General features: G+C 41.4%; 1 protein-coding gene across 4 annotated transcripts in view; it reads left to right on the forward strand.

Moving 5' to 3' along the window:
- Positions 1-14,446, forward strand: part of SRPX (sushi repeat containing protein X-linked) — an 87,479-nt gene that overhangs the window by 67,012 nt on the left and 6,021 nt on the right. For all 4 annotated transcript variants that reach the window (XM_054718739.1, XM_054718750.1, XM_054718745.1 and 1 more), the window contains 4 exons: positions 2,181-2,307; positions 4,226-4,347; positions 5,589-5,768; positions 11,558-11,691. In XM_054718739.1, the coding sequence (XP_054574714.1) occupies positions 2,181-2,307; positions 4,226-4,347; positions 5,589-5,768; positions 11,558-11,691 (563 nt within the window). The remainder of the gene's footprint in view (positions 1-2,180; positions 2,308-4,225; positions 4,348-5,588; positions 5,769-11,557; positions 11,692-14,446) is intronic.

Genomic DNA, 14,446 nt, shown 5'->3' on the forward strand with positions numbered 1-14,446 from the left:
GATGGCCATAAACTGGCTTTGTGAAACTCTGAGACTCATCACCCAGATGACCTAATTTAGAGCTCATAGTGTCAGTATATCTCAATGATACAGAAAATAACCTAGCATATCATCCAGATGTTTAGTGTACATGACACAGAGACTAAGAGAATCTCTTCACTCTAACAATGTTGCTCCAAGAAAAGGTAGTAGGGCAATGTAATTGTACATTGAAATCTATCTCCTCCCCTTCTGCTTTAAATTTTTTTCTATTTAGCAGTAGCTGGTTTGGCTCAGTGGATAGAGTGTTGGCCTGGGGACTGAAGGGTCCTGGATTTGATTCCAGTCAAGGGCATGTGCCTGGGTTGTGGGCTCAATCCCTAGTGGCGGGGGGCATGCAGGAGGCAGCCGATCCATGATTCTCTCTCATTATTGATGTTTCTATATCTCTCTCCCTCTCCCTTCCTCTCTGAAATATATATATGTATATATATATATTTCTATCCAAAAATATTGAATTTATTAGGGCAACATTTGGTTAATAAAATTATATGGGTTTCAGGGTTACAATTCTATAATACCTTATCTGTATATTGTATTGTGTGTTCCCCACCCCAATTCAGGTCTCCTTCCATCACCATTTATCTCCCCTTTATCCTCTTCTACTTCCCGCACCCCTTTTCCCTCTAGCAATCATCATACTGTTGTCTGAGTCTATGAATTTTTTTGGGGGGAGGGGTGTTGCTTAATCCCTTCACCTTTTACATCCAGCCCTGCAACACCCCTCTCCTCTGACAGCTGTCAGTTTGTTTTCTGTATCTATGGGTCTGTTTCTATTTTGTTTTAGTTTATTTTGTTCATGAGATTCCACATATAAGGGACATCATATGATATTTGTCTTTCTCTGACTGGCTTATTTCACTTAGCATAATACACTCAAGGTCCCACCATGCTGTCACAACAGGTAAGATTTCCTTCTTTTTTATGCCCAAGTAGTATTCTGTTGTGTAAATGTACCACAGCTTTTTTTATCCACTCATCTACTGATGGACACTTGGGCTTTACATTTTAAAAAAATAAATATGCTCTCTATTATGAAATTGCTGGTTATATTTGACCAGAAAGTGGAAGATATTGCATACTTGTCTTTCTGATTGACCCTAAGCTGTTCCAGGGCTTGTTCCAGGGGTAAGTGCTCCAACTTAGGTTATAATTCACACTGTCACTATGTACATGCATGGCTTTAAATAAATCACTTAATCTCTCTGAGCCTCAGCTTATACATCTGTAAAATGATAACATTGTGTGGCTTCTGTAAGCCTCCATAGCATTTTCTTTTACTTCTCCTGAGGCAGTGCTATTTCTACCTCATGTCATACTTTATGTGTGCTGACATAATCCCCTTAATAGACTGTAAACTCTTTGAGAATCACATGATTCTCTTGCCTTTGTGCACTTCAACCCCAGGAGTTGGAATGATGCATTGGGTAAGGCAGGCACTTACTAAATATTTGTGGTGTTGAATTCAATTGAAGTGGGTGATAACTAAGGTACCTTTCTATAATGTTCTATGATGCTGTTTTTAAAGCAGGAGAGACTCACTATGGCTGAATGCCTTCTGCCTTTTGCTGGGTTACTGCCATATTGCCAAGTCAGTAGGCAGAATTTAGAAACATGGGAAAGAAGAAGCTATAGCTAATAAATTATGCTATACAACACCTAGCAAGGCCAGTTGAATGCAGGTTTAGCCATGCACATGTGAGTACCCAAACCATCTTAAATCTCAGCAAGAGAGAAGGATCAAGATGAAGGAAGAGAAATACAGAGGGAAGTGAACAAACCCTTCAAAGATGAGGAGTGCCACCCTAGCCAGGTTGGCTCAGTGGATAGAGTGTCGGCCTGTGGAGTGAAGGGTCCCAGATTTTATTCCAATCAAAGGCACATGCCCGGGTTGCTGGCTCAATCCCCAGTGTGGGGTGTGCAGGAGGCAGCCAATCCATGATTCTCTCTCATCATGGATGTGTTTATCTCTCTCTCCCTCTCCCTTCCTCTCTGAAATCAATAAAAATGTATTTAAAAGAACAACTAAACAAAAAATGAGGAGTGCCTAGAGCTTTGGGCATGTCAAATGCTGGGTGTCAAACCCCAAGTGGATGAGATAGTTTCTTGATGATGGTGAGAATACTCTGGTATGTTTTCAGATATGGAACCTCCTAGAATCAAGTGCCCAAGCGTGAAGGAACGTATGGCTGAACCCAATAAGCTGACAGTCCGGGTGTCCTGGGATACACCCGAAGGAAGAGACACAGCAGACGGCATTCTAACTGAGTGAGTGAAACTTGTCAGATGGAATGATGTTACCTCACTTCTATTTGAAGTACAATTGCTCCCAGGTTTATTTGCAGTTCAGTCATGCTTCCTGGGGACCTTAAAGCATCTAAGGCCCAAAGTGATATGTCTCTCATGGTAGGATTTCTGGAACTTTCTCAAGGCCCCTCCCTTCATACCTTGTAAACAGCCATCTTAGACAAGGTTCTAAGGTATAAGGTTCTCCCCAGTGGTAACAATACTTTCACATGTCCATTATTAGGAAACATTTTCATCATTATTAAGAACTGTAAAGAGCCCTAGCTGGCTTGGCTCAGTGGATAGAGCACCAGCCTGCAGACTGAAGGATCCTGGGTCCAATTCTGGTCAAGGGCACATGCCCAGGTTGCGGGCTCAATCCCAGTAGGGGGCATGCAGGAGGCAACTGATCCACAATTCTCTCTCATCATTGATGTCTCTTTTCTAAAAAATATTTTTTAAAATCTATTTTTTTTCATTTAGAGTTGAGGTACAGTATAGTTTCAGGTGCACAACCCAGTGATTAGACATTTATATAACTTACAAAATGATCATCCCAATAAATCTAGTACCATCTAACACCATACATTGTTATTCTATCTCTCTATCCCTCTCTCTTCCTCTCTGAAATCAATAAAAAATATATTTAAAAAATAAAATAAAATATTAAAATAATAATGAAAATAAATGCCAGAGGCTAAGACGAGCAAGGCTGAAAATCAGCATAATATTGCCCAGCTGTTGGCCAAATGGCTCAAGGCAATCTCCTAACCTGATAATCCTTTTACTGTTTACCAAACTTTACCTTTGATATGTCTGTATGCATTCCTAAAGGACAAATGTGTATTCAAGTGAATAAAAGCAGACTGGACCCAGAAGTCAGGGAGCTTCTCCACTAGAGTGAAGTTTCCACCTGCCCCCCTATGCCTTCTAAATTCATATTTCTTGTCTAGTGTTTTCATTTGTGCATGGCCCCTTCTTCATAACATGGACCCTTGCTGCAAATGTATGCAGCCATAATAATACATACCCCATAGGGTTGTGGTGACAGTGAAATAAACTACTATATGGGAAATGCCTAGAACAATGCCTGACATATATAAGGTTTGTATAACTACAAAGAACAATATTAGTATACTTATCATTAGTAGTATCACCAAGGAATCACCATGAAGTTGAACTTTTGCTACGGAAAGGTCTCTACTGGCCCTGATAGAAAAAGAAAGTTCCAGTTCCTTCTGCAGGCCCATCTAGTGAAGGACTGCTTAGACTATACTCTGACGAGTAAGACCCTAGGTTCTCTGCTTCCTCCATCCTCTGTTCTACCATCCAGTGAGAAAATTAAATATAAACTTCCCAGGAATTGGAGACTTCCATTTTCTTGTCTCAAACAGCTCTTCTAAAACAAAGTAAAGCTTAGAAAATTATATTCTTTTTTGTTGTTGCATCTTGGAGTCTATCTTTAGTCTCATTTTGCACATTATCTTTTTTTAAAATATATTTTTATTGATTTCAGAGAGGAAGGGAGAGGGAGAGAGAGATGGAAACATCCATGATGAGAGAGAATCATGGATTGGCTGCCTCCTGCATGCCCCCTACTGGGGATCAATCCTGCAACTAGGGCATGTGCCCTTGACCAGAATCGAACCCAGGACTCCTCAGTGTGCAAGCTGACACTCTGTCCACTGAGCCAAACCAGCTAGGGCAAAAATTATATTCTTTATTCCATATTTGTTCTAGTTACACTGGCCTAATGGTTGCCCCTCTGTGTCCTGGCATCCTCTGCTGGGTGTTCAACACATGCCTATCATGATTATCTATGATCATTAGGCCCACAATGGCTTACGAGTTGCTAGGACCACAATGATTGTCTTTGCTCTGTTCTTTTCCCCTCTTTAAGTGTTATTCTCAAAGGCCTCCCCCCAGGATCAAATTTTCCAGAAGGAGACCATAAGATCCAGTATACTGTTTATGACCGAGCAGAGAACAAGGGCACTTGCAAATTTCGAGTTAAAGTAAGAGGTAAGACTATTGCTTATTGGCTTTCCACCCTCTTTACAAGAACAAAGGGAATCCTCTGTGAGCACCCACTATTATATGGATACTTCCCAGCTTGGATTCACTTTTATTTCTTTTGAAAAATTAATTCTTTATTGTTGAAAGTATTACATATGTCTCCTTTTTTCCCCCATTGACCCCCTCCAGCCACCTTTTCCTCGTGCCCCAGGCCCTCACCACTCCATTATCTGTGTGCATGGGCCATGCATATATGCATACAAGATCTTTGGTTGATTACCTCCCACCCACCCTCCCCTGTCTTCCCTCTGAGATTCTGCACTCTGTTCCATGCTTCCATGTCTCGGGGTCCACTCCATTCATCTGTTTATTTTGTTACTTATATTGGGATTCAATTCTTAATGCCTGAATTTCACAATATAAACCTGGATGAGGTTCAGGGATGGCCACTTACTTAAGGAGTCTGAGAGAGCAATAAGCTAGTCTCATATGAGCCCACCTCTGGCCATCCTAGAAACATATTATTTGATAACCTTTCCATCCCTGGGCTTGGGTGACCAGCTACCGCCTTCAAGTACTTCTAGAATGGAAGTAAGAAGCCCTCTAAATTGGGCCACTGGACCATATTTTTGGTATCCTAAAACCTTGGGTCTACCTGAAAAAAATTATTTTTCAAGTTTATTTTATGCCTCATGGTTTGGGCAGCTAATTACTAACTGTTTTGTGTGTTTTTTAATTGGAAAAATATTTATTTAATATTTATTTATTTATTTTTTATTGTTTTCAGAGAGGGAGAAGGAGAGTTAGAAACATCCATGATGAGAGAGAATCATGGATCAGCTGCCTCCTGCATGCCCCCCCCCACTGGGGATCAAGCCCTCAATCCAGGCATGTGCCCTTGATCAGAATCGAACCCAGGACCCTTCAGTCCATAGGCCAATGCTGTATTCACTGAGCCAAACTGGCTAGGGTTAATTACAAACCATCTTTACTCTGTAATCTTCTGTGTCTACTTCTTCATATAAAACATAGGGCTAAACTAGTTGATCTCAATGGTCTTTCTGGCATGAACAATAACCATTCCAAGGCCCACCCCCTGGCCAGATACCATGCCTGCCCCTCACTCATTTCACACCATGATGTAGAAGCCTGATGACAAAGCTGGGGCATCTGAGATCTCACTTTTCCTGGTTACTCTGTGGAGCCGAGCTCAGCATTGAGACTTACTTGGGATTGTGTTCCTACAGTCAAACGCTGTGGAAAACTCAACGCTCCCGAGAATGGTTACATGAAGTGCTCCAGCGACGGGGATAATTATGGAGCCACTTGTGAGTTCTCCTGCATCGGTGGCTATGAGCTCCAGGGTAGCCCTGCCCGAGTATGTCAGTCTAACCTGGCTTGGTCTGGCACAGAGCCCACATGTGCAGGTACGTGTGCAGCCCACTCTGTCCCCTGCAGCAGAACCTGGAAACCCCTTGCTTCTGGATTCAAGTATAGGGAGGAAGGGTTTCATTCTACATGCTTGGAAAGGTTCAATGTCATCCCTCTTTTTTTTAAATATACTTTTATTGATTTCAGAAAGGAAGGAAGAGAGAGAGAGAAATATCAATGATGAGAGAGAATCATGGATTGGCTGCCTCCAGCATGACTCCCCTACTGGGGATGGAGGTGGATGTTCAACCACTGAGCCACGCCAGTGCCAGCTGGACAAATGCATTGAATTTATAAAGCATGTGTTACTTTTCATGTTTTCACTGCTATATCTGAGGTAGGTGGGGGAAAATAAATAAACCAGGTTACAGCCCGGGCTGGTTTGGCTCAGTGGCTAGAACACCAACCTGAGGACCAAAGGGGCCTGGGTTTTATTCCTGTCAAGGGCACTTACCTTGATTGCAGGCTCCTCCCCCAGCCGAGGCCCTGGTGGGGGTGCATGCAGAAGGCAACCAATCAATGTGTTTCTGTCACATTGATGTTTCTGTCCATTTCCCTCTCTGTTCCACTCTCTCTGAAAATCGATGGAAAAATATCATCGGATGACAATTGAAAAGGAAAGAGAGGAGAGAGAGAGAGAAGGAAGGAAAGAAGGAAGAAAGGAAGGGAAGAGAAGGGAAGGGAAGGGAAGGGATGGGAAGGGAAGGGAAAGGAAGGGAAAGGAAGGGAATGGAAGGGAAAGGAAGAAGAAAGAAAGAAAGAAAGAAAGAAAGAAAGAAAGAAAGAAAGAAAGAAAGAAGAAAGAAAGAAAGAAAGAAAGAGAAAGAAAGGAAGAAAGAAAGAAAGGAAGAAAGAGAAAGAAAGAAAGAAAGAAAGAAAGAAAGAAGAAAGAAAGAAAGAAAGAAAGAGAAAGAAAAAGAAAGGAAGAAAGAAAGAAAGAAAGAAAGAAAGAAAGAAAGAAAGAAAGAAAGAAGAAAGGAAAAAGAGAAAGAAGAAAGAAAGAAAGAAAGAAAGAAAGAAAGAAAGAAAGAAAGAAAGAAAGAAAGAAAGAAAAAGAAAGAAAGAAAGAAACTTACCTCTTTCCATGTCTTGAAGTGGGGAGAATAATTACTCTCTCCAGCCCCTTTTCCCCATGTCCACAGATAATCCCCAGAACCTGTGAATAGGTTCCCTGACATGGCCAAAGGGTCATTGCATGAGTCTTGATGTTAAAGATTTTGAGGTGGGCCGAGTATACTGTATCTCCAGGGTGGCCCAATGTCATTACCAGGGTCTTTAGAAGAGGGAGGCAGAATTGCTGTGAGAGCCAGAGAAAATGATGATGGACACAGCCCGGCCGGTGGTGCTCAGTGGCTGAGCATCAACCTATGAACCAGGAGGTTACAGCTAGATCCTCAGTTGTGTGTGTGTGTGGTGGGGGGGGGGGGGGGGGCAGTGCAGGAGGCAGCCGATCCATGATACTCCCTCATCATGGATGTTTATGGATGTTTCTATCTCTCTCTCCCTCCCTTCCTCTCTGAAATCAATACAAATATATATTTTAAAAATCTGGGGGTTGTTCTGCCAACACCTTGACTCCAGGCCAGGGAAGCCCATTTCACACTTGTGATGGTCAGCATTGTGTGAGAATAAATTGGTGTGTGTTAAACCACTAAGTTCCTAGTGATTTGTCACAGCAGTAAAAGGAAACTAATATGGCTTAGAGCTCAACCAGGCCCCCAAAGGCAAAAGAATATTACACTTGTAATCTTTTTCAGATAGCCACGTTTTTATTGCCCAGCATCTTACAATTCTACTAGGGCTAATATTTACAAGATTCAAAACAATGTTCTATTCATGGGTCATTTGTGTAACACAACACCAATGAATAGATTTTCACAAGGATTTAATATACACATGGAATATAAATTGTTAGAGGAATTCACCACTTAAATAAAATTGAGTAATAAGGAGTTTGGAATAATAAGGTGTTTCAAAAAAATTTTAAGTCTTAAATAATGACCAAAACACCAACTTTCATTATATTTTAGATCTTACTGTCCAAGTTCTAAGTGTTTGAAATAATTTTTAGTGTTTCCAAAGTTCCTTGTGTTGTGGCAGCAATTCTTCAAATAGCCCAGGAGAACCATCAGTCAGCACTCAGAGGAATCAGGAAAGAAAACCTTTATTATGCAGCACTGATAGTCCAGGGGATTCTGATCCAAAGCCTGAACTGCCAATGGGGGGATGTTTTTTGTTTGTTTATTTGTTTTTGTTTTTTTAATAAATCTTTATTGTTCAGATTATTACAATTGTTTCTCCCCTCCTCCCACTTCCCACCCTTCCCTCTGCCCTTACTTCCCCCCCCCCTCGCTATCCTTATCCATGGGTTTATGATATTGTCCAGTCTCTTCCCGTACCCCCCACACAGACACCCCCTTCCCCTGAGAATTATCAATCCACTCCTATTCTATGCCCCTGATTCTATTAGACTGTTCATCAGTCTATTCTGTTCTTCAGATTTTTAATTCACTTGACTTTCAGATTCACTTGTTGATAGGTATGTATTTGTTGTTCATAATTTTTATCTTTACTTTTTTCTTCTTTTTCCTCCTTTTAAATAATACCTTTCAGCATTTCATGTAATACTGGTTTGGTGGTAATGAATTCCTTTAGCTTTTTCTTATCTGTGAAGCTCTTTATCTGCCCTTCAATTCTGAATGATAACTTTGCTGGGTAGAGTAGTCTTGGTTGTAGGTTCTTGCTATTCATCACTTGAATATTTCTTGCCATTCCCGTCTGGCCTGCATAGTTTCTGTTGAGAAATCAGCTGATAATCATATGGGTGTTCCCTTCTAAGTAACTAACTGTTTTTCTCTTGCTGCTTTCAAGATTCTCTCTTTGTCTTTTGCCCTTGGCATTTTAATTATGATGTGTCTTGGTGTGGTCCTCTTTGGATTCCTTTTGTTTGGGGTTCTGTGCGCTTCCTGGACTTGTAAGTCTATTTCTTTCACCAGGTGGGGGAAGTTTTCAGTCATTATTTCTTCAAATAGGTTTTCAGTGTCTTGCTCTCTCTCTCCTTCTGGTACCCCAAAAATTCGGATGCTGGCACGCTTGATGTTGTTCCAGAGGCTTCTTTCACTATCTTCTACTTTCTGAATTCTCTTCTCTTCTTGCTTTTCTGGAGGCGTGTCCTTTGCCTCTTTGTATTCCAAATCTTTGACTTGATTCTTGCGTTCCTCTAGTCCGCTGCTGGGTCTCTGTGTAATATTTTTTATTTCACTCAGTGTATGTTTCATTTCTAGTTGGACCTTTTTCATATCCTCGAGGGTCTCATTAAATTTATTGGCTTTTTCCATGAAATTCTTGAAAAACCTTATAACTGTGGTTTTGAACTCTATGTCCAGTCATTTGTTCTCCTCCATTTCTTTTGTTTGGGATCTGTTTCCTTGCCTCTTCATTTTCGCTGCTTCCCTGAGTTGGTAGGGTAGCTTTGTGTCCTATTGTGTCCTATTGGTTCAACGGGTCAGCCTCCCAGTTACCTGAGGTGGACGCTCTTGGTGCACCCCTTTTTAGACTGTGTGTACAGCCTTGTTATAGTTAAGTCTTGATTGTTGTTGGTGTCACTGGGAGGAATTGACCTCCAGGCCAATTGGCTGTGAGGACCTGCTGTGTCTATAAAGGAAGAATTGCTGTGCTGGAGACACGTTTATGGGCCAGGACTTGTTGCAGTAGGGCTTTGGCGCTCACTGAGTCTGCCTCTTGAATGTGTCCCTTATGCGAGTGGTTGAAATCTGGTGTCGTCTCACACTGACCACTAGATGCCCTCGTTTCTGGATTTCCAATGGGGTGCAGGTCAGCTACTGTCTGAGGCCACTCAGCAGGAGTTACAGCAAAAACTGCAGTTTTCTCCTCTTTGCTTGAGTGGTTTGGGAGCAGTCTGACTGGAGCTGCAGTTTATTTGGTTAAGCTGCCACAGGGAAGGCCATTTATATGCAAAAGCTGCTGTTTGGAGCCTGGGCGGGTTTGTAGAATGTGCGGGGTGGGTCTCAGGGTGGGGCGGGGTCTCAGGGCGTCACTAGGTTAGGGCGTGGCAAACAGCAATGGCTGCTAGTCTGCCTTTTCTGCCTTTCCCGTTTCAAGGTTTCAAGTCCCTGCGTCCCGTGCTCCAGCGCAGTAAACACTGATTGCTGGGCGCACCTCTGCAAGAAAGTCACTCTCACTTTCCGACACGATGGCCGAGAGTCCAGCTTCTCCCCATAGGTGTCTGGGTCCCCCTCTCGTCCCCAGAAACTGGATTTCAGAGTGATCGGGAGCTTATCTCCCTTCGGGTTGGAAAAAAAGCCACGCATTCCGTCGCCCGCCACCAGCCCAATTCACACGCCTCCGTACCTCAGCCCTTCCGCGTTTGTTCTTTCTTTTTCCTTCTTAGTTGTAAATCTACCATTCATCCAGCTTTCCTGTGGTTCTGGGTGGTAGATGCTTTGTCTTTTAGTTGTATTTTTGAAATTGTTGTGCGCGGCGGCAGTTTACTTGTTTAACTTTGCTGCCATCTTGGTTTCCCTGGGATGTTTTGATATATATATATATATATATATATATATATATATATATATATATATTCTTATGGCAGGCCCCTCAGAGTGGGCTTTGTAGCTCTGCCCAAGTCAGTCAGAATGGGGCAGTAAGATTACTGTTTAACTAGATACTGAACTAGGCTGAAAGCCCCCAAAGTTGCCCCTCTCCCCAATTTCCTTCTCACTTGAAATATCACATTTTCTTCATGGCAGAAAATAACTCTCATGTACATTTTGGTAAATTATAACTAGAAATAATTCTAGTATACTCATAAGTCTTGATAAAACAATCTATCTAAATAAGGTAAATAAACTTTATAAAAAACTCAAAAAAAGAGGAAACTAATATACTTCCCCACTCTACCAGTGCTTCTTGAGACCACCTGGTGAATAACTGCTTGCAACGGAATCTTTATCTCAGGGCCCACTTCTTACACATATGGTTCTGCGTGTCATCATAGGCTAGGTGGAGCCAGAATGAATGGACCATTTCTTTTTTTTTTCTTCATTTTTTTATTAAGGTATTATATGTGTACATATCTTACCATTGCCCCCCCCCACTCCCATACATGCCCTCACCCCCCAGAGTTTTGTGTCCATTGGTTATGCTTATATGCTTGCATACAAGTCCTTCGGTTGATCTCTTATCTCCCCCACCTCTCCCTAACCTTCCCGCTGTCATTTGACCTTCTGTTTGATGCTTTAACGAATGGACCATTTCTTTCTTCCTTTCTTTTTAAGTTGTGACAGGCTCAAGGACACTAAGAGATGCTCTGAAAAGGAAATCAAGACCTGGGGTGTGAACACACAATATAATATATAGAAGATGTAGTATAGAATTGTACACCTGAAACCTATATCATGTTATTAACCAATGTCACCCCAGTAAATTTAATAAAAATGTAAAAAAAAGGAAATCCAGTTGTTTCTCCTGGTTTTTATTTAGGCAGGAGTCTAAATCTAATGAGGTGAAAGCTATTGGGTCTCACCTCTGGATGAGCAATCTGGGGAGTCCTATAAAATTTATTCATTTATTATATTTTTAAATAATTCTTTACTGTTGAAAGTATTACATATGTCCCCTTTTTCCCCTATTGACTCCCTCCAGCCTCTTCCCCTGTCCCCCTCCAGGCCCTCACCACCCCATGGTCTGTGTCTATGGGCCATGAATATATGCATACATGGATGAGTAGACCATTTCTAACCGATATGGCCTTTTCTAATCACAGCTATGAATATCAATGTGGGTGTCAGAACAGCTGCGGCACTTCTGGATCAGTTTTATGAGAAAAGGAGAATCCTCATTGTGTCTACACCTACAGCCCGAAACCTGCTCTACAGGCTGCAGCTGGGAATGCTACAGGTGAGTTCTTGGGGCAAAGACAAGGAAGGGACCTCTAATAGGAAGGAAGGGCCCAGTTATTTCATGAAAAATAAAGGCCAGCAAGATATTTAACTCTATCAGGAAGAGAAGGAAAGAGCAGGAATTTAAAAAAAAAATTGTGCCCCACCTTTATCTATCTATCTATCTATCTATCTATCTATCTATCTATCTATCTATCTATCTATCTATCTATCTATCTATCTATCTATCTATCTATCTGGCTAAGTGACCAACCGTCCATCGAACTGATGGGCTGGCTGGTACATAAGACATGCACTGGCAATTTAAAAATAAATGTTGACTCCCACATGCACGATACATATAAAGCTCTCACTGGAGCCAATTGCACACAACCAACCGGCTGGTACATATGATGTGCACTGGCAATTTAATTTTGTATTTTAATTTTATAATACTATATTATATATATATATATATATATATATATATATATATATATATATATACTATTTTGACATGTAATTTTTGCAGTAACATAATTACCGCATGAATCTTTCTTCTAATTAATTTCCTTTCAATGTGCACAAATCCGTGCACCAGGCCACTAGTTGAGATATAATTGACATTGTGTAAATTTAAAGTGTACAATGTCTTGATTTGATACATTTGTATATTGCAAATGATTACCACCATAGGATAGCTAACATCTTTATCATGTCACATAACTGCCATTTTTTTTTGTGATGGTAAGAATATTTAAGACCTACTCTCTTAGCAACTTTGAAATACATTGAACAGTTCTATTAACTAAAATGACCATGCTGTACATTCAATCCCCAGAAGTTATTCATTTTAAAACTGAAAGTTTGTGACCAACATCTCCCCATTTCCCATACCTCTGCCCCTGGTACCCACCATTCCAGTCTCTGTTTCTATGAATTCGCCTTTTATAGGTTCCATATATAAATGAAATCATATAGTAAAAAAAACAAAACAAAACAAAACAAAAAAAACAGTAAAGGCCAGCTTCAATGCCTAATCCATTTACCTTGAGCTTCAGGCACTGGTACATTACAGTTATCAATATTCCTTTCTGGTTCTGGAGCATAACCTGATTAACATGGACTCCTCCCCAGCACAAACCCGATCATTTTTTCAATGAATGAAATTAGTTTGTCTTCACTAATGAGCCTCACTGCCATGCTGTCCAGGCCCAGCCAAAAAACAATTGTCTTTGCTGAACCTGTCCAGCATATGCCCAAAAGCTTGGCTCAAGGGATAAGTGGAGTCCAGGAGCCCTCAGGCCCCATATTCTACCCACATTCCCCCCCCACCGCCCCCTCCTCACCTTTCACCTGGGAGCTCAGTGGAAATTCAAATTCTCAAGCCCCATTTCAGACCTACTGGATAAGGATCTACATTTTCATTCAATCAGGTGATTCCTAATGTTAGAAATAAGGCAAGCACCCCAAGTCAGGGGTCCTGATAGAACACAAAACATACCCAGGAGCCAGGCAGCAAGGCAAACATCTTTACTTCTACATAGAAGCGTGCACACACATGGTCTGGAAGTGTGTGCATACCGAGCAGGTGGTCTGCTCAGGATTTATAATCCCTGATGCATGTGACCTGTCCCTTGCTTTTGATTGTAACTCAGGTGAAGTTTTTGTGATTGGCTAATTCAAAGGGAGGGGTTGGCCTTTGCTGTTTCAAGATGGCGGCCCCCAGGGGAGTTGTAAGCCATGTGGCCAACATGGCGGCTGCCAAGTCACACAGTCCAAAATGGCGGCTGTCTAAACTGTTCTTTAACAGAAAAGATGATTTGTTTATTCTCACACTAAGCACCTGAAAATTTGAGAAACACTTTTGTAGGAAATGTGCCCTTCCCAGCTGTGCAAACTTTGTAACTACTAAATGAGGCAACCAATGTCTTTAAAAAACAACAACTAGGGCTTGTGCTTAGGGGTGGGAGCAACCAAGGAGAGGTCAATGGGGGGGAAAGGAGACATATGTAATACTTTAAACAATAAAGAATTTAAATTTTAAAAAATAATAAAAATAATTTTAAAAACAACTAGAACCCTAGCTGGTTTGGCTCAGTGGATAGAGCATCAGCCTGTAGACTGAAGGATCCTGGGTTTGATTCCAGTCAAGGGCACATACCTTGGTTGTAGGCTCCTCCCCAGTCCAGGCTCTGGTTGGGGCATGTGCAGGAGGTAACCAATCGATGTGTTTCTTTCACATCATGTTTCTCTTTGTCTTTCCCTCTCTCTTCCACGCTCCCAAAAAATCAATGGAAAAATATCCTCAGGTGAGGATTAACACACAAGTAGATACTGAAAGGATCAAACTGGAAGTTGCTTGATTTTGTCCTTAAGCTTCTTTGCAATTAAGAGTGGCTAACCTGACTGAATGCTAAAGAGAGAGGATGTGCATTGGGGTGTGGACACAGTTCTGTACATTTGTGGTTTTGTCTTTTTTAGGAATATTTCATTTATTACAGTGAATACAACTATGTGTTTACAACAATCTTGATTTAATCAAAAGCTACAATTTTACTTCTCAATTCAGCATTAATTCAATGAATCCTAAATCTTCATTCTTTTCGTGTACTTGAAGAAATTCCCATAAACTCTGAACAACCATACAAAATTTTTCAGGTTCACCTGGCTGGCGTGGCTCAGTGGTTGAGGGACCCATGAACCAGGAGGTCATGGTTTGATTCCTAGTCAGGGCACATGACCAGGTTGCAGGTTCTATCCCCAATGGTGGT

Source organism: Eptesicus fuscus, chromosome 1, assembly GCF_027574615.1.
Source record: "Eptesicus fuscus isolate TK198812 chromosome 1, DD_ASM_mEF_20220401, whole genome shotgun sequence".
Lineage (NCBI taxonomy): Eukaryota > Metazoa > Chordata > Mammalia > Chiroptera > Vespertilionidae > Eptesicus > Eptesicus fuscus.